The sequence below is a fragment of the Oratosquilla oratoria genome, chromosome 24, assembly GCF_046742065.1.
Source record: "Oratosquilla oratoria isolate Oo_2021 chromosome 24, ASM4674206v1, whole genome shotgun sequence".
Lineage (NCBI taxonomy): Eukaryota > Metazoa > Arthropoda > Malacostraca > Stomatopoda > Squillidae > Oratosquilla > Oratosquilla oratoria.
Window position 1 is genome coordinate 32244308 of NC_134800.1, and position 27572 is coordinate 32271879.

At 40.4% G+C, this 27572-nt stretch overlaps 2 protein-coding genes across 6 annotated transcripts in view; one reads left to right on the forward strand and one right to left on the reverse strand.

The window, feature by feature from the left end:
* Positions 1-9723, reverse strand: part of LOC143038543 (WD repeat-containing protein 26-like) — a 247253-nt gene extending 237530 nt beyond the window's left edge. For both annotated transcript variants that reach the window (XM_076207869.1, XM_076207870.1), the window contains exon 1: positions 9287-9723. In XM_076207869.1, coding sequence (XP_076063984.1) covers positions 9287-9708 — 422 coding nt within the window. In that variant the 5' untranslated portion in view covers positions 9709-9723. The remainder of the gene's footprint in view (positions 1-9286) is intronic.
* Positions 9724-10299: 576 nt separating this feature from the next.
* LOC143038542 (uncharacterized) overlaps positions 10300-27572 on the forward strand; it is a 181987-nt gene continuing 164714 nt past the window's right edge. The window contains exons 1-5 of one of the 4 annotated variants that reach the window (XM_076207868.1): positions 10300-11037; positions 22132-22291; positions 26559-26634; positions 26758-26904; positions 27055-27258. In XM_076207868.1, coding sequence (XP_076063983.1) covers positions 10962-11037; positions 22132-22291; positions 26559-26634; positions 26758-26904; positions 27055-27258 — 663 coding nt within the window. In that variant the 5' untranslated portion in view covers positions 10300-10961. The remainder of the gene's footprint in view (positions 11038-22131; positions 22292-26558; positions 26635-26757; positions 26905-27054; positions 27259-27572) is intronic. The other 3 variants (XM_076207865.1, XM_076207866.1, XM_076207867.1) reach the window with 3 other exon arrangements.

Here is a 27572-nt window from a genome sequence, read left to right on the forward strand (position 1 = left end):
AACAGAGGCAAGAAACTTGTGGGATTGTTAGAAGAAGCACCAAGACCGCCCAGGATGAGGGGATTACCAAAGACACACAAGCCGAGTATACCGATGACACCCATTACGTCAGGTATCGGCAGCGCTCCCCACAGGTTAGCCAAGTGGCCAAACCGTTATCTCAATGTTTGGGGACACTTAGCAGTGGCCATTTGAAGGACTCAAGTGACCTAATCACGAGACTCAGTAATGTGGATTTCTCACAGAAAGTCATGATAAGTTACGATGTAACAGCTTTGTTCACAAATGTTTCCACAGAGGGGGCACTAACAGCAGCCAAGGAAGCCATCAGTAATATAGATGACCAGGATTTACCAGTGGGAAAAATATGATTTCTTAGAATTAGTCTCTCTTTGTATCAGATTCGGACCGTTTATGTTCCAGGATGAGGAATATTGTCAGATACGTGGTCTGGCAATGGGGAGTCCGCTCAGTGCAGTCCTAGCATCATTATACATGGAGGTTTTGGAGAGAGATCATTTTAGGAAAATTATGGGAAGAGAGACCCACCGAACATCAAACGCCTTGGTGGTTCATGCGGAGAAATACGGACATTTAGCTAACTGGGACGGAGTGGAAATATTAAAACGAGGGTTAGACAAGAAAAAACAAAAAATAGTAGAGACAGCTTTCATAGCATCCCAGCCCAGCTGTCCAAAATGTCCAGCTGGATGGTCCTACAGGAGTTGAAGGGTACGTGAGGGAGGGAGGGGGTGGGTTAAGGAAGGAACGCAGAATGATGTAAGGTATAAAATTGTTGATTCCCCGACCATGTTTGTACACTGAAAAACCTCTGTTAAGAGCAAAACATCAGTTAATAAAAATTTCAACGATTCTCTGTGTTTATCTCACCACCTTGCGTTCTACACTCACATGCCCCCTTGAGCTGCAAAGCATGTACAGGTAAACGTCGACTTACGATGGCATTAGGTTTCGATAGAGCCATCGTAAGACGATTTCATCGTAAGTCGATCCCCAATTTGTGTATCACTCTGTTCCGTGGTCACTGTACCTAGCCTACCTGTATATTAACCACCAGAGATACTGAATATAGCCTATTAAACATGTACAGTAGTTTATTTAATTATTTTTATCCTTTTTACCATATTCAAACACTATAATATGTATTTTCAGTACGGACTTAAATCTCGCGGGCAGCAGCCAATGCCAGCCGTACGTGACGTAATAATACTCGCATCATAAAATATAGTCACCGCTTATATCGATCGTTCTCTCTTTCACCCGCGAATTTTGAAAACCACAGAGAATGAGATTCAGGGCACATTTGAGAGAATGTAAAAACACAGGGGCGACTACAATAAATATAATCAAGACGCCGATATGGCAGCGTCGCGAATCCACTTGCTCCTCATGACGCCTATGTGTGCGGCACCGTATGGAAGGGGTTAAATATATCATATCGTCGTCGTCGTCATCGTAAAGTCGAACAATCGTAAGTCGCGGCCATCGTAAGTCGACGTTTACCTGTATATAAACTCTGCACGTATCCAGTATGCTCATTCCTTTGAGAAAGTAAATAGACGAAATGTCAGGAATAAATGCTTCACTTCCAGTCCATGTTTCCTTTGCCGTGTTTATGCAAGACCTCTTCTATCAAGACATCAATACAGAATTTTCTTATGCATTACAAGGACAGACAAATTTATATGCTAGCAAGAATTCTAGATCTATAGATTAAGCTAGACTGGCACAACAATAAAGAAGGAAAAGAACTCTGGAAAATCCAGTTAGTAAAAGTAGTACAACCTAAAGATGACCCACAAATTACAAGAGAACTTATGACAAAATCTGGAAGAAGTTCCGTTTCATACAGAATTATTCTAACCAGCTTTCAAAATACACAAGGGAAATAGTGCTGTCTATTAACATCCAGACCAGTTATCACTTGACCTTGCAACTTAGATGTCACTGGAAAGAGAATACCGTAAAGATACACTACTGCTCTTGCTGAAATCCTTGTCAATCATCAATTGAGGGCATATGCCAGGGAGCACATTGCTTTACTCACATACCAGTGCCAGTCCCCACAGTCTATCTGAGTAAACTCCTATGCAGACACCCTCCCCAATCCAAATAACTCTTGACAAGTTCAATCAACCTGCCCCAACCATGAATTCTGTGGGAGTCCCCTTTGTCACCTCCATCAAGGGGTGTTTCTCATGGATACAACCCTGTGAGTAGGATCAACATCAGGGAAATGTGCCACATGCTTATATAGATGGTGTTGATATTCATGAATTATGCTGGTAACTGGCCTAGACTGAGTCTCACAGTACAGTCTCTGATTTCATATGAAGTCATTTCAGAGATACCCCATGATTCTCCACAGACATCAAAACACCTCATCAAGTCCATCAAGTCAGCATTCAACATCCATATCTCACAGCTGTACAGCAAGACAGGGTACACAAGTGACTTGAAGATTTGAATCTTAATCCTCCTGCATAAATAAGGACAACACCATATACTCTGGCTGAGTAAATCCACAGCACCATGGGCAATGACAATCCTTCGAAGTATTTCCTGACATAATCCACCATGGTTATGCACTACACTATCAAGGTATGTAAAGTTTTCCTAGACCTCAATGTCCTTTCCACATACATAAACTGACTGAAGTGTGTCATCCAGTCATCCCAAACTCCTGGACCTTGGTCTTGGTCCAGGAGACCGTAAGTCTAAGCAGTCTCACCTCCCTGTGTAGTGACTTGAGGGCTGCAACTAATACCTCCAACAACTCTGCAAAAAGGACAGCATCATCTGCAAATACAAGGTCAATGACCTTGGTGTTGCCAACAGATGCTCCCCAATGACATTGATTAACAACTCTGTCAAATACCCAGTCCATGCAGGTGTTGAAAAATGTTGGGGTGAGGACACACCCTTGCCTCACTCCTGAATTAACAGGAAAGAATTTGAACAGGCTTCCTCCATACTTTATAGCACTCTGTGTCCCAGAGTATAGGCCACATATGAACTCAATAATCCTTGCAGGAATCCCAAGGATCTGCAGAAGATTCCAGAGCACTTCATGATGCACCAAGTCAAAAGTCTTCTAGAGATCAACATAAACTGCAAGAGACCCCCGTTGAATCTCATGTCTGCACTCCATAAGAACATGAAGTGATAGGATCTGATCAGTTCTTGACTTATCGGGCCTCTGTTCAGGCCTCTGAAACTTTAGCAGATGTGAATGAACCAGTGTCACCAACAGATGGGCAATCGATTTACCTGGCACACTGAGCACTGTAATGCCACAGTAGTTGTTGCAGTCCCCTTTCCCCTTCCAGATAGGAATGACCAGGCCCTTTTTCCAGTCAAAGGGAATGGTACCAGACTGCCAGACAGTTGACAGTACTGGATCCAACCCATGGATCATGGCCTCGCCTCCAGCTTTTAACAACTCCATACTGATATTGCAGATGCCAGCTGCCTTTCCACCCTTCACTTAGCTAATAGCCTCTTTGACCTCTATCAGAGAGGATGGAGATTCGTCTACTCATGGATCAGGAACTGCCATTTGAACACCAATGAGAGGAAGCTGTCCACTTTGAGGGTCACCCATGGGCAACTACTCAAAGTACTCAGCAAAAGGGCTACATCTCTCCACACCCGACACAAGATCGCCATCAACTGTTCAGATTCTACCCCTCTGGGTCACAAATTTATAGCAGACTTTTTTCAGGGTGCAGTAAGTAGACCCTTGACATCCTCAGCAATTCCTCTGATATACCTCTCTTTATCCATTCTCATGAGAGTTCTAGTCCTCCATTTCTTAGTCTTGTATTGGTCCAGGTTCCCAGCCATTCTTGTAGTGTAGCCAACTCTATACTTTCCAGTGTCTCCTGCAATGCAACACCACTCCTTGACCTTGGGCACTCTCCAATGCACACCTCAGCAGCTTTCACAGTTACAGGTTTAAATGTCTCACAGTTTTTCAGGATCCTCAAGAGAGCCAAGTGCTTCAAACCGATTAGAAATTGTTACTGCATACTCCTGGGCACATGCATCATCCCCGAGTTTCTCCAGATGAAATCCTGGTGGGTTACTTCTTGAGAGTCTCCTGGTTTTGATGTATTGTCTCAGTGTTATGACCACAAGTCTATGATTAGTCTAATAAAATTTAGCACTTCAATAAACCCTGCAGTTCTGTAGGATCTTCCAATGAATAGTAAGAAGTATGTGATTGATCTCCTTGGTCACACCTCTGGCATCACTATCCCATGTCCATCAGTGTGGCTCTCATCTCTGGAACCAAGACCCACCAATCCTCAGCCTTCTGGAATTTGCAAGGTTCAGAATGAGAGAATTGCAGTGGTCAACTATAGATTCAAGCTTTGGCATAGAGCATCTCCTCAAGGTCATGTACCCCAGTAGGAACATGTACTGCAATATGAGAGATGAAGTCCAAGGTGTGCTTCAGCCTCACCATCATCATGTGTTCATCAACTGTAGTAACCTTTACAATGATGAGCTGTAGTCAGCTAGATATGCCTAAGATTACTCCTGTGAGGTGGGCCTCATTGGTTTGGCCCTACCAGAAACAGATGTAACTTTCACTACTGATCTCACCACTGCCTCATCTCTTCATGGACCACTATATTCAATCTAAGCTTCCTAAGCTCCACCAATAAAAAGGGAAATCAGTTGTTCTGGGAGAAAAAATATTCCAAATGCCTTCACAAAGAGCCCACTGGAGGTTCACCCCAGGCCTGACTAGACATGTTTGTGCCTTATCTGCAACAACCTGGCATCCCACAGAGCAAGTTTGATGATTTTGACAGGGGCAGATTGGCATGAACATATGCCTGTAATTTGCTCTCCCATGTCCACACCCACCACCTAGCCCAACAAAGGGAGACCAGAATTTGAGTATACATATTAACCCAATAGTCCAAGGGGTCATAAGAGAGTATATGCACCCATCACCTTGACACTAGGGGATGACAGCCACTGATCATGCGGTGCTGGCCCAGGCGGTAGTAGGTTGACTCAGGACATGCCTGACACACAGATTCAAATCAATCAGCCCAGTCAATTTGACTCTCTGAGCCAAGAGGAGCCACCTGCCCTGGCCCTGGCCTGAATAGAGGACCAAAGAGGTGTGCTGCTAGTCCCATGGGGGGGGACCTCAGTGTAACCACGGCACTGGGATATCACTCAGCCTCCAGGACTCCTATCTCCAGGCTCTACAGGGATACCATGAGTAGCAAACATGTGGGTTAGTGAGCCATAATGGGGTTGGATGGCCATTAACTCAAGAGTTCATCTGCCCTTTTGATGGTTTTCTTTTTCCTCCATCTGGAGGGGAGCCAGTTTAGTAGCTGACAATTTGGCCAAGCAGTTGGTAGTCCTGGGTTACATGGTATGTGTAGAAGGGCAGCTGTCTCACCTGAAATGGCTAAGAAGTATTTGGTTGTACCAGCATAATCTACTGCTGTTAAAAGGCTTTAGTATTGCTGGTACATACATATACTGAGGGGTTTTCCCCCCTTACAAGGGATGTATCCAAAATCAAAGGCATACTCGTAAGTCCACTCCTACCCATTTTATCCCCACATACTCCACTCCCATTCACCACCCCTCCCTCCCTCTTTTCTTGGCTCTTCCTGGATGACAGGTCATCGCTGCATCTCACCCACTGCCATGGGTCAGAAGTAATGTAGCAAGGCACAGCACATCCATAGTAAGGCCACTTCATTTAATCAGTGACCCCCCTCTCCATCCCCTCATGCAGAAAAAGAGAAGACGGGAAAAAATCCCTATAGGCTGCATCAAAATATCATTCACACATACCACCTCACCTCCCCTATCCCCCACCCACTCCCTTTCATGCATCATCCATACACAACCATTCTCCACTCACTCATCTATATTCTCCCTTCCTTCCTCAACAGACATTCACCTCTTTCCCAAAGCCCCTTTTACCTCCATCTAGCTATCTCATCTTTGGTCGGCTCCTCATGTTCACTCCCTCCACTGCCTTCCACACCTCTTTTACTAATTTTTTTCCACTCATTCTTTCCATGTGTCCAAACATTGCTGATATAATATTTAAATTGACAGATATTGTCTTCATGGCAAAAAATTTGAAAGTGTTATGTTCATACAATGCAATGATTATAAATCCAGATAGGCTCATTTTTATGTTGACTTTAAATATACTGTGCTTAAAGTAAATGCTACATTTTTTATCACATTATACATCACATTTTCTTAATCATTTCATAGCATACATCACAGAAGGAATATTTTGATTAATACCCTTGTATTCTAATGATCTACTCTCTACCTTCATAACTTCACTGAAACAGGGGCACTTTTGTATAGTATAAAGTACTTGTACTTAAGTAAAATGAATTGGACTTGCTAAACTGGGAAAAAAAACTATATTTATATTTGACATTTTCAGTCACTTGAACTTGAGTACAGTAAGCTGTACTCAGATCCAACATTGGTATATAAATATTCTACTGGGATGGTTTAGGTATATCTTATCATCATTCTCAATGCTTTACTTCCTATAGTTTGAGGGATGGCTAATGTTTTTCATGACTTTTGGGAATCATGTTGTAGAAGTGTAGTTAAGTATGGTTCTTAAGAGCTGCATGTAGACTGCAATTAGAGCTTCCCTCTACTATCCAAAATCTGTCCTTGTTACTGATTTTAGTATGTTTATTTTTTAGTTAGTTTTTAATGTTAGGCCTCCTGGAAAAGCCTGGTCATTCTATTTTACTACTGGATGATTCTTTGATTCACATTAGCCTGGATTGTGTAATGCCACTAATGATTTCTAAGTTGGACAACTTTATTCTCTCATTACCAAGACATTGTTTCAACTTGCCAAACCAAGCTTAGATGTTCTCAGCCATAAAGAGGTACAGCCCTAAGAGGCTAGTATTTTGTCACTTGATTAGGCCCAGAAACTCATTATTACTAAGTCCTTTATCCATTCCTGTAAACTCCTAATAAGCCCTCATTAATCTTAATCTCCACATTTATTTTTTGAGATGTATTGGACACCAGGAATGGTAACAGTGGCGGATCACTGTGGCTATGAAGAGGTCTTTAGGCATTTATAAGTAAATCCAAGTAAGTAAATACCTTAGTCTTTCTCTAGATCCAAGTAAGTCCAATTCACTGATGCATCTCTTGCAGCACATTATTCATTCTTAAATAAAACCTCATCCAAATCCAAATTGTCCACCTACCACTACTTTTCAAGTCAGCATGCATTCAAATAGCAACAAGAACCCTAAAGGTTCAGTCTGAAAGCATGATCTGCTCCCCAGTTACAACAGTTACACTCCAACTTGACCAATCGCCAACTCAGCCAAACCATCTAACCAACTTGGCCAATTGTAAAACCAATCTGGCCAATCACCAATCTATTTGGCCAATCATCAAACAAACTCAGCCAATCTTCAGATTATAAGTCAGCCAATTGTCCAACCAGCTGGGTATCATCATGTATGGGCTAATAAGGCCACAGATGAATATGCTGGCTGTGGCTATGGAAGAAATATGAAAAAGTAAAAATAATCTCAGGGTTAGTATTACATGGTAAATGGGTTATTTAGTCAGTTCTCACTATAACAGGCATTTTGGTTTTCGAAGGCTTGCAAATAATATAATCAAAGCAGATTTTCAGGTTTGCACTATATTTTCATGTTTTTTTAAGGGCTGTAATGATACCCTGTCTTTGGCAGAGAAATGGTTGCAAATGTTTGTGAGTTCCGAAGGGCCTTGCAAAAAGTTATTAAAAAAAAAAAAATTAAAGTTTGACACATTGGAATTGATTTAAACTGTCATCTTTTCTTCCAAATATGTTGGGCAAGATTTAAGTTATGAAAAAAAAAAAAAAAAAAAAATCATATATCCTGACAAAAAGGTTCTGCCGTAGGGGAGCATGCCAATTGCCCCCCACCAAACAAATTAATTATATTATTAGGTCCTAAACAATTATCATATACATTAATTGATAACTGACCTCAATAGATAAAATATAAGTGAAACCTATTCAGTCATTCAATAAGAAGAAATCAGGCATGAAAAACCATGCTTGCTTAATGGTCAAGTTGGTATGAGGATTGGCCGAGTTAGTAGTTTGAATTGATTGAGTAGACAATTGGCTGCCACCCACCCTTTCAGATTTTAATATAGCAAAACCATATCTTTTGCACTGAAAACTTTATAGATATGACAACTTCCCTTAATTTCAGCCATACATGTTTAGAAAGATACAATTCATTTGAAAAATAATTATCTGTGTTGTACTGAACAAGTTAAGATTCTTTCCTTTCCCATATAAATTGTCCATCTTTAATAGCTCTCATATGTCATAGCTACCATGCTGGTCAAGGACATTGATCTATTATTCACATGTTCCTACCTTATCAATTGGTACTGATCAGTCTTCACTTTTCCTTCTTTTAATAGACATACAATAACCATTTCCTCAATTTGGTTATAAAAAAAAATCCACAAATATAGTTTTGTAGATTATACATTTCTAAATATTAATCAACATTCCTTTCAGCCAAATTATCATTCTTACTAAAGTACAAATGCTTAAAAATGACAAATGGTTTGTAATATCATAACACTTTTTATCAAATCCAAGTTCCTGGTTCCCTGAGTCAATAAACTGACATCACAGATATGATCTTTGACAAAGGGACACAAGAAAAGAAGAAAATCCAGAAGTCCCCAACATAATGGAAATACAATTTTACTGTATATACTTACATATCCAATAATTCATTAGTGTTTGCCAAATCCCATCTCGAATCCCACGTGGGAAATCCAGCGTACTGCACTCTATCACTTAAACTTTAGACCCTACTATTTTTTTCAACATTACACTTTGTGCTTCTACATATTTTCTAAACTCTACAACACTTGAAACACAAGAAAAATGACTTGAAGATAAATAAAAAATGCACTTACACTATTTGAAATATGACAAAAACTAGCATTATGCACCATCCACACCCTTCTGAACTTGACCTTCAGGTCAGTACTTTTGGAGCACTCACAACTTAAACCACAGCATTTCCTACACCACAGCTGGGCAGTTGAGGCCACTATCATGATTTTCTGAGGGGCAACTGGCAAGGGGCTCTACCATATTTTCTATTTCAACTAGAGATGTAGTTGTCAAGCGTCAGCTGATCTGGATCAGCTGACGCTCGTAAACAAAGGGCAACCAGGAGGGTCAGCTTACTTAAGTCCAAGGCCAATGAGGTGTTGCCCTATTAGTCGGACCATCTCCTGTTGCACTTCAGACAGCTTTGGCGTAACCGCACTATCTACACCATTCTGCGCAGAAATAGCGGAAGTGTCCCCTTCGGTGGACCCATTTTGCTGGGGCTCAGTGGAGCCATTGGTGGCCTGCTGCTGCTGCTGTTGCTGCTGCTGCATAATGTCCTCGGAAGATTTCCTACGTTTCTTCCGTGGCGGCGGAGAGACTCCACCGTTATGTGAGTCCTGCCAGGAGGCCAGGGTGTCTACGTGGACGCCGTGGTGGAACCACACCAAGCTACGCTCAAATTGACTAAAAAATCCACCCCTACTCGGGTGGTGCGCAACATTAAGCTTCACTAGCCAATCGACTTCCCTGCTCAGCTGTGGAGTAACACATAACATTTATACTTATAAGTCTTTTAAATAGCATAATCATGGTGACTTTCTACCCATCTGTCAAAATAATTGCCTTTATAAACTCCAAGGAATTTTATTTACATATCTTGTCATATAAAATCCATGAAATTAAAAATTACTCAATTTTTTTTCATGATTAATGGAAAATTTGTATTATTGGAACCTCATAGTGTTTTTCTTACTATTCTAGAGGGAAGTTATATTGTAATATAAGTAAATTGTATAATTCTAAATCTTAATCTATAATACATATCTATGAAATATTACTAATTATAATAGATCTGTGATGTTTGAATTGCACTTAAGTTTTTCTTTGTGAACTCTAACAATAAATAAATAATAGTATTGGAACCTAACTCTGTTTTGATATGGCACACTAGCCTCCTTTGTTGATTCAGGGATACCAACTCTTTCAATCTTTTATGAAATAATTTTAAAAGTATTGCTTCGTACTCACTTGAACAAAATTTTCGTTATATATTTTACTTAAAATATTATTTTAGCTATTCTAGAATAGCACTATACACTAAGGCTATTGGGTCGTTTTTTTATTACCATATCCCTCTGTACGATTGGATACGTTGGTAAATTCTCATTCCTCGATCAGCTGATTTTGTTTACATTTTGAAAGTTCAGCTTAGTTGTAGTTAATGAGTTTCATCTTAAGCTTATTCTAGATTTGTTGTTCGTATTTTACGAGTGTACTCTTTTGGCGACTGCTAAGGATAATGTACTACGTATTCACTATCATTTTGCACTCTTCGTGATTCTGTATAATTGTGACAGCTTGAGGTAGGAAAGATATGGGTACGATTTTCGGAAGCGATCAATGGAAATCGAATGAATAAGCTAAATTTTTATTCATTTCTAGTTATATTTTAACATTTTCTTATTTGTTCAAAATAATATGAAGACAAGATAATGATACTATTAGAAAATTTGGATTCCATGAGATACATAATGTCAAAGTAATAATTTGCCAAATACAAAATCTGAAGTCAAAAGTGAAATGAAATGTATTCTTGAGTAGTGTTGGACATTTTTCACGTTTGTTTTTTTTAGCAAGAAGGGAGCCTTAATTTCAAGGCATTCCATTCATACAATTCATACTATGATGCTTTGGATTTTAACATTTTGGATTTTTATCACATAGTTATCCAGATGTTGTATTTATCTGTATTATCCTAAAATTAAAAATAGTATTCAATAAGATAGGACATCATTTGGGAAGATGAAATATGAATAACATTTCAAACAAACGAGGCTCATCTATGGCATTGACCAGTACACCTTGGCGCCCTGCAAATAATACAAGTAAGTTGGTAATACTAATAGAGGACATATAATATGTATGTTTGAATCTTTGGTATTTGTTCAGTTGTGTACATGGATGCAATATAGTGTTAGAAAATTATATATTAATTTTGTAAATTATAATACATGAACGTAATATGCGATATTCTTGGTGGAAATAAAAAATACATTGCTACAAGCAAATATACTAATGAACGAAGTCGCTAGCATAGGATTGGGATGCCATCTTGTCGTTTGTCAAGTGTTGTTTGCCCGGTCCAGTTGAGCCTAGTGTACGGCCTCGGTACTTCCGCCAGTACCTCGTGAGGTATATATTCTTAAAGGAATGTTATGGAGCTGAAATCCATGCATTCCATTAAGAAAAACCTATATACCCCGCAATCAGAGAGTGATTGAACAGGCCGCCAACATCCGTGATGACGACGATCCGGATGACCTTAAATTACAGGGACCGATTTACTAAATACACATTAGGTTAGGTTAGGTTAGATGAATCTATCATAAGAACATAAGAGTGAAGGAGACTGCAAGAGACCATAAGGCCTATACTAGGCAGCTCCTTTAATTTTTTTTATGTTGGCATCTATCATAACAAACATGGTGTACCATTCGTTACTTACAAAATCTGTTTTAACAAAAAAAAAATTCCGCCAAGAAAATTGTATATTACGTTGATACATTATAAATTACAAAATTAATATTTAATTTTCTAAAGCTGTATTGTGTCCATGTACACAACTGAACATTTACCAAATCTTTTAAGTTATTGTGTCCACTATAATGATTATTGATGTAACTAAGGTAGATTTCCACTGAGGCCCCCTGAAGGATGATGCAGCCTCTGTACCTCACCATGGTGGTTTAATCGTGCTTGGTAAGGTTGTATATATATAGGTATATGCAAATCCATGGACGACACCACTATCACGGAGGTGATGTTTGCACCACTATCTTTTGTGACCCATTCGAATGGGTATGCCTCGGTTTGAATGTCTGAAGTCTTCAGTGAATGCGCAAAATTTTCAAATTGTCTCACTGTTTTGCAAGTGTATGCCCAGTTCTTTAAAACTCTACTAATTTTTACAGATTTAAATGCAAATTTTTATATTAGCCATGGCAAATTAGTTTTCCAAGTAAAAATGTAAGGGTAAGAAATTAATAATTGAAATGTTTAATTAATAATCATATTTTCTAGCCTCTTTTCTCCTGAATATGAGCAACTTTGACATTTTTGGTAATGACGCAGCTGTGCATTTGCTGTCGAAAAATTTGCCATGACTGGTATCTGGTTGTTTCGCTACATGACCAGTTCGCTACCAACCATTTCACTACATTGTTTGGTCGTTTTAGTACATTGTTCAGGTTGTTTTGCTACATTGTTTGGTCATTTCATTACACTTTTTTTTTGCATTTGTGATCTGAATATGATAAAAGAATGTATGCAGGCTTATAAAGTAACTTTGTAGACAACAGTAGAATGTCATGTGCATGAAATGAATAGGCATTCTAATAGTAATGTGCATGATAAGTCACTATTTCATAATTATCTGCCAGATAATCTGCCTGACAATTGCATAAAACAAGGCCCAATAAAAATATTTTATCTAAAGCCAAATCGCCTCATTAGGCAAATATTCTGTTGCCTACAAAGTTACTTTATAAACCTGCACACATTGTCTTTTTTATCATATTCGGATCACAAATGTGAAAAAAACAGTGTAGCGAAATGAACAAACAATGTAGCGAAACGACTGAACAATGTAGCAAAATGTCTACTTGACATATTGAGATTCTTTGATACTTATGTTGTAGTACGTAAAGGGTGTTGTTGACAAATAATACTTATATCATTTTGGTATGAATTTTGACCCATAAAACCTTCACATGCCAAGTTGCATGTCAATTGGGCCAGGGGTTTGGATTTTATGGGTGATTATCTCTAAATTGACAATAGTTGCCATGGCAACATGATAGGTGTTAGTAAGAATAGTATAAATGGAAGGCCCTACATTATTTTTGATATGCTCAGGTGGCTTGTTGACCCATAAAACCTTCACATGCCAAGTTGCATGTCAATTGGGCCAGTGGTTTGGAATTTATGGATGATTATCTCTAAATTGACAATAGTTGGCATGACAACATGATAGGCGTTAGTAAGAACAGTATTAAAGGAAGGTCCTGCATTTTTTTTTTTTTTTTTTTTTTTTTTTTTTTTTTTTTTTTCTTCATGCGCAGGTGATTTGTTGACCCATAAAACCTTCACTTGCCAAGCTGCATGTCAATTGGGCCAGTGGTTTGGAATTTATGGATGATTATCTCTAAATTGACAATAGTTGGCATGGCAACATGATAGGTGTTAGTAAGAATAGTATAAAAAGAAGGCCCTACATTATTTTTGACATGCTTAGGTGATTTGTTGACCCATAAATCCTTCACTTACCAAGTTGCATGTCAATTGGGCCAATGGTTTGGAATATATGGATGATTATCTCTAAATTGACAATAGTTGCCATGGCAATATGATAGGTGTTAGTAAGATTAGTATGAAAGGAAGGTCCTGTATTGTTTTTGACATGCTCAGGTGATTTGTTGACCCATAAAACCTTCACATGCCAAGTTGCATGTCAATTGGGCCAGCAGTTTGGATTTTATGGATGATTATCTCTAAATTGACAATAATTGCCATGGCAACATGATAGGTGTTAGTAAGAATAGTATAAAAGGAAGGTCCTACATTGTTTTTGACATGCTCAGGTGATTTGCTGACCCATAAAACCTTCATATGCCAAGTTGCATGTCAATTGGGCCAGGGGTTTGGATTTTATGGATGATTATCTCTAAATTGATCATAGCTGCCATGGCAACATGATAGGTGTTAGTAAGAATAGTACAAAAGGAAGGTCCTGTATTGTTTTTGACATGCTCAGGTGATTTGTTGACCCATAAAACCTTCACATGCCAAGTTGCATGTAAATTGGGGCAGCGGTTTGGATTTTACTGATGATCATTGATCCCTGTAATAGTAAGGAGTGCTGGTGGACAGATGCTAATATAAGGGAAGAGGGTAATGGGAGAATTGGTGGACTTTTTGGGGTATCTGTTGAATGTAGAGGAGGATAGGGAGGGCTTGATTGTGGTGGGAAAGGAGAATGATAGGGCTATAGGAAAAGAGGAAATGCAAAAATTATCAGAAGAGATGAAAGCTGGTAAGGTATTTGGGTTAGATGGTTGTCATATAGAGTGTCTGACAAAGGGAAGAGTAGTTGTAGTGACATTGCTAGTGAGAAGATTAATGTGTGTCTAGGCGAAGGGAGTGTACTTGTGAATTGGAGAAGTGTATATATAGTGAAAGAGATGAAAGCTGGTAAAGTATTTGGGTTAGATGGTTGTCATGTAGTGTCTGATAAAGGGAAGAGTAGTTGTAGTGAAATGGCTAGTGAGATTGATTAATGTGTGTCTAAGGGAAGGAACTGTACTGGTGAACTGGAGGAGTGTATGTGTAGATATATTATACAAATAAAAAAAGAACAAGTATGAATGTTGTAGTTTTAGAAGAATCAGTCTGTAATTGTGTATGGGAGGATGTGAATTGAGAGGATTAACCACTTCACTCCGGGCCAAAATCTCGTGGGCAGCATTAGCTGCCAGATGTACAATGTTGCGTCATAATACTCGCATTATAAGAAATAAAGTCACGGCTGTATCGATCATTCTCTCTTTCACCCGTGAAATTTGATAACCATAGAAAATATGATGAAGCCAGTTTACAGAGTATGGGGGTCACGCAGGTACAACTACATTCGCCGCAAAAAAAATCTAGACATTTTTTCCGCAAAAAAAAATCTATACACGGGATTTTATGAATAGATTTCACTTGATTTCCCGCCATAATAAAAAGTGGGCGGAGTTACTGATGACATGGGTGTGTAGAGCATGCCTTTTTACACTGTTTGCCAACACATCACGCTTCAGTGCGCTGCCAGTGCTAGATGAGAGAGAAGTCTATGCATGCTGCTCTTTAGTGCCCTTTTGTTCACTTTTTCACTGACTTTGGTGCCCTCTAACTCTCCTTCTGGTGATCAAAATGGGTCGTTCCAAGCTTTCAATGCAAGAAAAGGCCCGCGCCCTAGCTCTGTTAGAGCAGGGAATGTCTGTGATATGTGTTGCCGCAGACCTGCAGGTGACAAGAATGGTCATTTACAGCCTGAAGAAAGCAGCCGCCACACACCCTCCTGGTACGGTACCACCAAGAAAGCCAGGCTCTGGAGCCCCAAAGAAGACATCTACTCGCACTGACAAGATCCTAAAACGAGAAGTGATGTCAGATCCATGTATAACAGCTGTTAGTCTGAAGCAAAAACATCCTGCTCTCCTTAAAAACATTGCTGTAAGAACGATCCAACATCGGCTGCAGAAGGACCTCAAAATGCCAGCTCGACGTGCCGCCAAGAAGCCCCTGCTCACAGAGGCCATGAAGAAGAAACGGATTGATTTCTGTAAGAAATACAAGGACTGGACATCAGAGCAGTGGCAGACGGTGATGTTCAGTGATGAAAGTACCTTCAGGCTGATCAGGGGCAGCTCCAAGATCGTTCGTCGCCCCAGTGATGTGTCCAGATTTGACCCGCGGTACACAGTTACAACAGTGAAACACCCAGACAGTGTGATGGTGTGGGGTGCCTTTAGTGGTAACAAGGGCAGGGGCGGACTATATTTCCTCCCCAAGAATGTGACCATGAAAGGGAGCAATTATATCAATGTTTTGAGGGATCACATGCTCGAATTTTGGGACATCCATGAGTGTGATAATTTCATGCATGATGGTGCCCCTGCCCATAGGTCTAAGGAAGTGATAAAGTTCCTTAATGACAACAATATCAGTGTTATGGAGTGGCTAGGCAATTCCCCAGACTTGAAACCAATAGAAAATGCCTGGAATCTGATGAAAAACAAACTGGAGAAATTGCGACCCACCAGTATTCCAGACCTGAAGGAGGTGCTGAAGAAGATCTGGGTCACTATGGACAGCGCCTACTTCACCAAACTTGCCTCTTCAATGCCCAGAAGGATCCAGATGGTACTCAAGAAAAAGGGGAACATGACAAAATACTAAATGTATCTCTTAAGTGGAAATAAAGCACATGTTAGTTGTACTTTTGAGTTTTATTGTCCAAAAGTCCTTAGTGTATAGATTTTTTTGCGGCGACAGTACATACACACATATACCAAGGCTTTTTCCCCCTTACAAGGGGGGTAGCCAAAAAGAAAAAGGCATAAAATCATTCCCACCCGTTCCATCCCTGAATACACTCCACACCCCTCCACCCTCCCTCTTATCTTAGCACCTCCTGAATGACGGGTCATCCCTGCACCTTGTCCACTGCCCTGGGTCAGAAGCAGTGTCGCAAGACACAGCACATCCACAGCAGGGCCGCTTCATTAAATCGGTGACCCCCCCTCTCCGTCCCCCCATTGCATAAAATGAGAGGACGGGGAGAAATCCCTTCGGGCTGCTTCAAATTTTGCTCACACATACTACCTCACCCCCCATCCACCGCCCATTCCACCTCATGCTATCCCAACATCATCCATATACAACCATTCTTCATTCACCCCTGTCTTCTGTCCTCTCCCGTCCTTCCTCAACAGACATTTCCCTCTTCCCCAAAGCCCCCTTCACCCCATCCATCCACCTCATCCTAGGACGCCACCTCATGTTCACTCCCTCCACATCTGCCTTCCACACCTCTTTTACTAGTCTTTCTTCACTCATTCTTTCCATGTGTCCAAACCATCCTAATATTCTTTCATCAACCCTATCTCCCAACTCCCTTTCCACCCCCGTTCTCCTCCTCACCTCCTCATCTCTCACTCTATCTAGCCTAGTAACCCCCATCATACTTCTCAGACACCTCATCTCAAACACATTCAAACTCCTTCTCTCTTCTTCTCTTATGTTCCATGTTTCTGCCCCATACAGTGCTGTTGGCACAATCACTCCTTCATACAGTCTCCTCTTAGCATCCATTCCCAAATGTCTATTCCTCATTACACTCTTCAATCCACCAAGGCATTTACTCGCTTCTCTCACTCTACATTCTACCTCCACTTTCACTCCACCTTTCCCTGCCACATTTGCACCCAAGTATCTAAAACTATCCACTTCCTCCAGTCGCTCTCCCATAATGCTCACTTCCAGTCTACTGCCACTTTCACCCCTTGTACATCTCATCACCTCACTGCGGCGACTGTACAATAAATATAATCAAGATGCCGATGTCGGCATCCTCGCGTACCCACTTGCTCCTCATGACGCCTACGTAGGTGCCACTGTATGGAAGGGGTTAAGAGGGGAACAGAGGGAGTAACTGGGGAAGAACAGTATGGATTTGGAAAGGAAGAGGGTGCTTAGGTAAACTTTTTATAGTAAGACAGATGTAAAAAGTTTTTGAAAAGGGGTAAGGATGCCATTTGGGCTACTATGGATTTAGAGAAGGGATATGACAGAGTTCATAGAGAAGCATTTTGGGATGTATGGGATTGGAAGAAGTTTGTGGAGAGTAGTCTAAAGTTATTACATGAAAAATAGAGCTAGTGTGAGGGTGAGGAATGGAAAAGGCAAATGGTTTGAATACTTCAAGGTGGTGCTGCATCAGTGTTATGTAATGTCACCATGGTTGTTTAACATATATATATATATATATATATAAATGGGGATAGTGAGGAAGGTAAATATGAGGGTGTTAGGCAGTGGTTTAGAGTTAGTGAATGAGAGAGGAGGGAAATGGGAAGTGAGCCTGCTTTTGGCAGAGTTTGGGAATGTATGTGAGCGGGGAAAACTGAAAGTAAATGTGAGCAAAATAAGGTGATGAGATATACAAGATGGGGTGATGATGAGTTGGATGTGAGTTTAAAGGATGAGAAGCTAAAGAAAGTGGAGACCTTTAAGTATTTGGGGTCACTTGTAGCAGGGAATGGGGAGTGGAGGATGAGTTGAGTTATAGAGTAAATGTCCGAGAGAATGAAAAACTTTGTGAGAAGTCAATGTCTGGGGATTGTATAAGGGTATAATTGTTATGGTTAGGTCACTAGGATGTATAGGGGGAAAACTGGAGGTGAACTGGTAGATAGGGTTGATCAAAGAATGCAGAGATGGTTTGGATATGGAAAGAATGGATGAAGAAATACTAGCAAAAAGAATGTACATACATACATATACCAAGGCTTTTTCCCCCTTACAAGGGAGGTACCCAAAAAGAAAAAGGCATAAAATCATTCCCACCCGTTCCATCCCTGAATACACTCCACACCCCTCCACCCTCCCTCTTATTTTAGCACCTCCTGAATGACGGGTCATCCCTGCACCTTGTCCACTGCCCTGGGTCAGAAGCAGTGTCGCAAGACACAGCACATCCAAAGCAAGGCCGCTTCACTAAATCGGCGACCCCCCCTCCGTCCCCCCATGCATAAAAGGAGAAGACGAGGAGAAATCCCTTTGGGCTGCATCAAAATTTGCTCACACATACTACCTCATCCCCCATCCCCCCGCCCATTCCACCTCATGCATCACAACATCATCCATATCCATATACAGTACAACCATTCTCCATTCACCCTGTCTTCTGTCCTCTCCCGTCCTTCCTCAACAGACATTCCCCTCTTCCCCAAAGCCCCCTTCATCCACCTCATCCTAGGACGTCCCTTCATGTTCACTCCCTCCACATCTGCCTTCCTACCTCTTTTACTAGTCTTTCTTCACTCATTCTTTCCATGTGTCCAAACCATCCTAATACTCTTTCATCAACCCTATCTCCCAACTCCCTTTCCACCCCTGTTCTCCTCCTCACCTCCTCATTTCTCACTCTATCCAGCCTAGTAACCCCCATCATACTTCTCAGACACCTCATCTCAAACACATTCAAACTCCTTCTCTCTTCCTCTCTTATGTTCCATGTTTCTGCCCCATACAGTGCTGTTGGCACAATCACTCCTTCATACAGTCTCCTCTTAGCATCCATTCCCAAATGTCTATTCCTCATTACACTTTTTAATCCACCAAGGCATTTACTCGCTTCTCTCAATCTACATTCTACCTCCACCTCTACTCCACCTTTCCCTGCCACATTTGCACCCAAGTATCTAAAACTATCCACTTCCTCCAGTTGCTCACCCTTAAGGGGGCTGTCGCGATGAATTTCCGAAAAAATCGAAATATTAAAAAAACCTCCGTCATCTAGTGGCCTTTGGCAAGCCAGTCCTGAAATATTTCAGCGAAATACCAAAAAATAAATGAGTTATGACTATTTTTCTGACCCCCCCCCCACTTCCCAGTACACCTTCGCTGCACATATGTTCGACTAAGTTATTTCATCGCAATAAAAATGGCACAAATGCAATGTATTTTGTTATTCACTAATAAAGACTAGCTGGAAACTTGTCCTACACATGGGGGAAGCACTTCGCACTCGTGAGTAAACTGAGAGAATTATTGTGAGTAGGTGGAGAAAGCGAATTATCGCTCCTTGGAGAACTTTTATTTACTTTTATTTGAAGCTGTAATCATTTCAAGAATGCCTAAACATTCGAAGAAGAAATGTGCGTTTCATGAAAGAGCTAAGAAAATGAATCAAATTATTGAGAAAGTGTGTACTTCTGCCCCTACGCTGACCGCGTGTTATCGCCCTCCTCTGCCCCTCCACATCCTCTTTTCTCAAATGACGTCACTGCAAACATCGAGCATGCGTGACATACCATCACATGCCTCTTCAACTGAAACGCTCCGAGTGCTTTTCGTCACAAGAGCGACTGTCATTGATCATAACTTTGGAAGGACACATAATCTTCTTTCTCACTTGGTTGGAGTCAATCCCATCATTACAAAAGCACTTGAGGAACAAGACAAAGACATAGAATGGAAAGGGACACCAAAGACCAGAAAGAGGAAGAGAAAACTATCGTTCAGCTCCGATTTCCAGCCAGGAGCTTTCTAGTAAGCGAACCTGGCGACAATGAGGGAGGTGGTGCCTCCTGAAACCCTCGCCTTCTGAGCTGCTAATACCTCGTAAAAGGGGGGACCAGGTACCAGCTACACTTTATAATAACATGTGAATGACATAGAATGCATGAAGATTGGCGCAGAGAAAAAATATCTAAATGAAATATATAGAAAATGCAGGGAAATGTATTTTGAACTTCAAAGCTCAATATCTCAAAACTACACTTTTCTCTACATTTTTTCTATCTCCTCCATAACTACTTGGCCGATTTTAATGGGGTTTGGATCATTTGAAAGCTGAATAAATTTGCAAAATTTTTATCATGGCGTGTTTCATTTTTTGTGATAGAAGTCGATATATTGTATTCTATGTAAAAAAATCAAAATTAAAAAAAAATTCTTTCTCCTAAACTAAGAGGAAATTTCAAAAACTGTACGAATTTTTTTTAGGTATTGCTATAGAGCATTTGTGGTATTTTTTTCAGCATGCTCAGTCAATGGATAAATGAGGAGATGGAAAGTTTGTAATTTTTCAAAAAGGATTTTTTTTTTAATTACTTCATTGTTTTTCAACCAAATGATATGAAAATTTGTGGTGAACATCTCAGTATATGTATATATAACATTAAAAATTCGCAAAATTCCAATCAAAATTGACGAAGTTCGTTCCCGAGCGCGACGGCCCCCTTGCTCACTTCCAGTCTACTTCTACTTTCACCCCTTGTACATCTCATCACCTTACTTTTACCCACATTTATCTTTAGCTTTCTTCTATCACACACTCTCCCAAACTGTCACCAACTTCCTCAATCCCTCCTCTGATCCTGCCACAAGCACAGTGTTGTCCGCAAATAACAGCTGGCTCACCTCCCACTTTTCTCCATTTTCCTTAACCATCTCCAATCCCTGACCCACTACCCTTGCATTTACCTCTTGCACTACCCCATCCATGTATAAGTTGAACAGCCAGGGCGACATAACACATCCTTGATGAAGTCCCACCTTTACCTCAAACCACTCACTCTCTCCATTTCTAATCCTGACACAAGCTCTACTACCCTCATAAAAACTCTTGACAGCTCCTAGAAGCTTTCCTCCTATCCCGTATATCCGCAAAACCTCCTACAGTGCCTTTCTATCTACCCTGTCATAAGCCTTTTCCAGATCCATAAAAGCCCAAAAAACATCCTTCCCCTTTCCTATAGCTTTCTCACATATCTGTCTTACCACAAAAGAATGTAAAAAGCAGAAATGGATGGGTTGAACTTGAAGGGAAGGCCAAGAATGATGTGGATTGATAGAGTGAAGGGGGTATTGGAATCAAGAGCAAGGAAGAGAGTGCAGAACGATAGGCATGAGCAGAGAGTAGTTGCAAATGGATTATGAAATGGCATGGCTGAAAGGAATGTTCTTGTCTGCTCTGTAAATTTCTTGAGGGGATGGGATTTGCCATGTAATGAAGTAGGGGGTAAACCAGTTCCAGTTGTTGGGCCCTGTTGTGGGAGTGATGTGTCCTGCTACATTTCCATTGACATGAGTAGTGTGGAAGGGGGCAGGGATGACCTATCATCTATGATGAAATGGACAAAAAATGGTATTCTGGTTGGATGTAGGGTGGGTGTACATTGTGGTGGTGCAATTCAATAGCCTATGTATTGATAACTCACAGATTTGACCTCAATAAATTCCTACCCCGAAACCTTAATTCAACACCTAAATTTGCAAATTTGACATTCAAACTGCACAAGAAACACAAATTTCTTAGTTGACTAAGATGGATGTGATTTGCATTTCAATAGATCATGTTTTGATGCCTCAGAAACTGCCATAACCCTGTTGAATTGCGAGACTCTAGTGTATGCTTTGACTCAACCCCCTGCCATATAAAAGGGAAAGGCCTTTTGATATGTTTAGTTTGTATATATAAAATTACCCTTCTCATAGACAACATTTAAACTTGTCTTTATTTGTGCCCTCCATCTCTTATGCATTTTGTGGGTAGCATGTAAAAAGATGTTTGTAACAAGGTCATTTGGTCTTGGGTATAATACATTCTTATTGGAATGTGTGAACTAATTATTGTCATGACTATTTTACAGGACATAATAGTGGAAACTATACTTCTGATATTTTTCGATGTGGAATATGTTGTGAAGAAATGTGTGATATTGACACTTATGTAAACCACATGGTTCTACAAGAAAAGTGTGTACTCTGCCTTTGTCCTTCTACAAAACTTACTGATTTACTCTTACCAAGGTTAGTTGAGTCTTAATCTTGTTGTTGTTATTATTATTATTATTGTTATTATCATTTTTTTTTCTATTTCATAATTGCACTGAAGTAATAAAAAATTTTTTTGAAAGAAATTAAGAAAGGAAGAGGCAAATCAAATAGAGAAGAAAGGGTAAAAGGTGCATATGGAGAGATGATAATGGAAGAGAAGGCAGTAAGAGGAAGATGGGCAGAGTATTTCAGGGAGTTGCTAAATGTGAAGGAGGATAGGGAGGGAAAGGTAATTGCAGTGGGAAGTGCTAAGAAAATGACCATGATGAGTGAAGAAGATGGAGGAGAAATAAGGAAAGATGACATGAAGGCAGTTGTTAAGATGATGAGAGCAGATAAGAGACCTGGGTTGGATGGATGTCATGCAGAATGTGTCTGAAAAAAGGAGGTATAGTGATGGTGGACTGGCTGGTGAGGTTATTTAATGTTTGTTTAAGAGAGGGTAGAGTGCCGGAGGACTGGAGGAGTGCCTGTATAGTTCCACTTTACAAGGTGAGTGTAGTAGTTTCAGAGAGACACAACACATCCTCAGCAGTGACCCTCCCTATTTATCTCTTCATGCAAAAGTAGAGAGGCTTGGGAGAAATATTTTCAGGCCACATCAATTTATATTACATTCATAGTCATTTTCCACTCATACCCATCTCTTTCCTTCTCCCTTACTTGCTTATCAGCCATTCCCCTTTTACTCAGGGCCCCTTTACATCCCATCCATCAATCTTATTCTTGGTCTTCCCCTCGAGTTCACTCCATCCACCTCTGCCTTTCATACTCTTTTTGTGAATCTTTCCATATTCATTCTTCCCATGTGCCCAAATCATACTGATATTCTTTCATCTGCCTTGTCTGTCAGGTCCTTTTTCACCCATGCTCTCCTCCTCACCTGATTTCTCACTCTATCCATCCTCATAACACCCATAATACTTCTCAAACACTCTATCTCCTTTCTGCCTCTCTTGAATTCCAAGTCTCCTCCCCATACAGTATCCCAGGCACAATTTTGACCAGCGCAATAGTCTTGATTCCAGAGATGAGAGCTACAACCATACCAAAGGACATGGTATAGTAATGCTGGAGGAGTTGGAAGATCCTACAGAACTGCAGGGCTTAAAGTGCTGAATTCTTTCATCATTTTATTTTTTTGGGATTGATCATAGGCTTGTGGTTGCAACACTCAGACTGTGTATCAAATCTAGGAGAATCCTGAGATGCAACCCACCTGGGTTTTATCTGGAGAAACTCAGGATTGATTTGTGCCCAGGAGTATGCAGTAACAATCTGTAATTGGTTTGAACTACTTGGCACTGTGGAGGACCCTGAAGAAGTGTAGGACATTTTTAAACATGAAACTGAAAGCTGCTGAGGAGTGCATTGGAGAGTGCCCAAGGTCAAGGAGTCGTGTGGCATTGCAGGAGACACTGGAGAGTATAGAGTTAGGCCATGCTGCCAGAATGGTTGGGAACCTAGGCCAATACAGGACTCAGAAGTGAACTAGAGCTTTCATGAGGATGGATAAGGAGAGGTATGTCAGGGAATTGTTGAGGATGGTGATGGCCATTTTAATGCAAATTATCTCTGGCCTGCTTACCAAACCCTGAAGAAACTTCACTCCAGCTTCCCCTCAATGGTGTATGGATGGTGGTTGCTGATCCACTGATAGATGAATCTCTGCCCTCTCTGACAGAGGTCAAAGAGACTGTGAGTAAATTGAAGGGTGGAAAGGCAGCTGGAATCTGCAACATCAGTGAAGAGTTGTTGGAAGCTGGAGGTGAGAGCATGATCTATGGGTTGTATGCTGTATTGTCTACTATCTTGTAGTCTGGTACTATTCTCTCTGACTGGAAAAAGGGTCTGGTCATCCCTCTCTGGAAGGGGAAAGGGGGCTGATAGGACTGCAAGCATCCCTCTCTGGAAGGAGAAAGGGGACTGACATTACTGTAATCATCCCTTTCTGGAATGAGAAAGGGCACTGACAGACCTGCAACAACTACCATGGCATTACATTGCTCAGTGTGCAAGGTAAGGTGCTTGCCTATCTGTTGCTGACATGGGTTTGTTCAGCTTACCTATCTGTTGCTGATGTGGGTTTGTTCACATGTGCTTAAGTTTCAGAGGCCTGAACAGCCTGGGTTTACACCAGGTAAGTCAACAACTAATCAGACCTTAGCACTTCATATTCTTGGGGAGTGCAAATGTAGGTTTCAACAGGGATTTTGTGCAGGTTATGTTGATATCAAGAAGGCTTTTGACCTGGTGCATCATGGAGTGCTTTGGGATCTGCAGATCCTTGGGATTCCTGCAAGGATTATTGACTTGACATATTGCTTATACTCTGGGACAGAAAGTGCTGTAAAATATGAAGGTGTGTCTAGCTTCATTCCTGTTAATTTAGGAGTTAGGCATGGATGTGTCCTTGCCCCAAAATTTTTCAAAACTAGCATAAACTGGGTTTTGGAGAGAGTTGTTGATTAATGTCATTGTGGAGCATCAATTGACAATACTAAGGTCACTGACCTTGTATTTACTATTGATTCTGTTTGTGGAGTTGTTGGAAGTCATGGCTGCAGCCCTTGAGTCACTGCACATGGAAGCAAAACTGCTTGGACTTCAGGTCTCGTGGACCAAGACCAAGGTCCAGGAGTTTAGAGGCTAACTGGATAATACTGTCCATGCATGTGGTGAGGACACTGAGGTCTTGGAAAGCTTTACATAGCTCAGCAGTGTAGTGCATAACAGTGGTGAGTCATGTCAGGAAGTTCTTCAAAGGATTGGCATTGCTTATGGTGTTATGGACCCACTCAACTAGAGTATATGGCATTGTTGATATTTATGCAGGATGACTAAGATTTGAATTTTCAAGTCACTTGTGCTCCTTGTCTTGCTGTACAGCTGTGAGACTTGGACATTGAATGCTGACTTGAAGAGTTGTCTTGATGTATTTGGTACTAAGTGCTTGTGGAGAATCATATGGTATTTCTGGAATGACTTCATATAAAACAGAGACTGTACTGTGAGACTCGGTCTAGGCCAGTTACCATAATTCATGAATGTCAGCTCTGTTTATATGGGTATGTGGCACATTTTTCTGATGTTGATTCTTCTCACAAGGTTGTTTCTGCAAGAGACAACCAATTACAAAGAAGATAAAGGGGACCCAGAGTTTGTACAGGTCATGGAAAACCTGCAAATTAATTTAATTTTACTTAGATAATTTTCAGGCCAATATCCCATCTGTGGTATTGGCTGCATGTTATTGTGGCTAAGTAGCATGCAGCTGATACTTTAGGGTCTATGTAGGGTACCCCTGCAGACCAAAGCCACACATCATTTTGTCTGTGGTAAAGGAAATCTCTGTTCATAGAGAAATGATGATACTTTATTATACTGTGAATGTTCCTCCATTATGCTGTCCTCCATCCCCTTGTTACTGTCCTGTACCATTTCTCTGAATATTCATTTCCTTTTTTTGCCAAACCCTGTGATGGGGGAAAAGAATACTGCCACCAAGTCTTCCCACTTGAGTCATATGAAGCGACAAAAAACAGGATGGGAATTAGGACCAGGTGTCCTTTTCCTTGTAACCCCAAATGGGACATTACTAAAAAAAGTAAAGGCATAAAAGGGTTTAGGAGTTTTCCAACCAGTACCCTAAGGTTTGGATCTTTTAATGTGTGTGGATGTGGTACAGATGAGAGTAAAAGGGAAGAGATAGGCAGTATGTTTGTGAGAAGAAAGATGGATGTGTTGGCATTGAATGAAACTAAATTGGAAGGGAGGGGCTAATGTGAGTGTGGGAGTGCAGTTGGGAGGTTCTCAGGAGTGAAGAGAGGACAAGGGAGAGAAGGGGTGGCTATACTAGTAAGTGAAGAGATAGGTAAATGTGTAGTGGAGTGGAAGGAGGTTTCTTCAAGGTTAATGTGGATGAAGATGAAACTGGGAAGGGAGATGTGGGTTTTTGTAAGTGCGTATGGGCCTGGTAGTGAGAAGAGTGTAGAGGAAAGGGAGTCCTTTTGGATGGATTTAAACATGTGCATAGAGGGATTAGGGAGAAATGTCAGTGTAGTGGTATTGGGAGACCTTAATGCTAGTGAGGGAGATGAGCCAGTAATTGTAGTAGTAGGGTGGTTTGGGGTATCAGGTTTGAACTATAGTGGAGAAATGATGCTGGAGTAAAATTTTATTGATATTTTTTCAGTATTTGTTTTGCATCAGTTATATAGAAAGTGATATGTATTTTCAGATTTGTTAAAAGGTTGGGGCCATCTACAAATGATGAAGAAAATGATGTCAAGAGAATACCTGAAATTGTTGATAAAGTAAGTGATATTATGTATCAATCATTTATATTATGTAGTTGTCTCATTTTCAGAAATATTAAAAGAAAATAGTTTAACATTTTCTACATTACTCTATAAAGCATTTCTATAATTTTATGTGAGGTTTTACAGAATGAATTGACAAGTGAATTGGAAGATTTGGATAAGGTTATTGAAGTTGAAACTGGACTTGGAAGACGATGGAAATGTCAACTTTGTGGTCTAACCTTCTCCAGACAAGCGGCAATTGCAAATCATTTTAAAGTTCATGTAGGAACCATATGAATTAGTCACAAATAAAATCTTGTATTTTTTATGTAAGATAATGTTGAGATTTGGTTTATATTAACATCTAGTAAATTAATTTATTAATCTATTATTTGACTAGAGAGATGTTTTAACTTTGAACTGAAATTTCAGCACCAGTATAACCATGACTTATTTGCTGAGGAAATTAGTACTTCCTCAGTCATCAAACAAGAAATTGGTTCAAGATCACCTGTGAAGCATATAGTTGCAGTGAATTCAAAAGTAGAATTGGATCACCTTGCTGAAGCTCTGAGTTACTCAGAAAAGATATGGAATAAGCCAGTATGCCATGTTTGTGGTCAAACATTTAAAACTGTAAGTTTTAGTTTAATAGAGCTTTAGTTATATACTACATATTCAGTCTTAACATATTGTGATTCTAGTTAGATTTGACTCACCCATACCCTAGTTCATGATTATGTAGATGATTAGCTCACATGGAGTGGGCAAGAAAGGAGCTGAAAAAGTGCTTGCTTTTGATTCACACAACTGCACTCAATAATGTGTAATATGTATATCAGTCAGTCAATTTGTTTTTATATATGTGCAATATATATACTCATGATGCAGCAAGACACAGGACATCCACAGCTGCTTCATATACATGGTGACCCTCCCTTCTTGTCCCC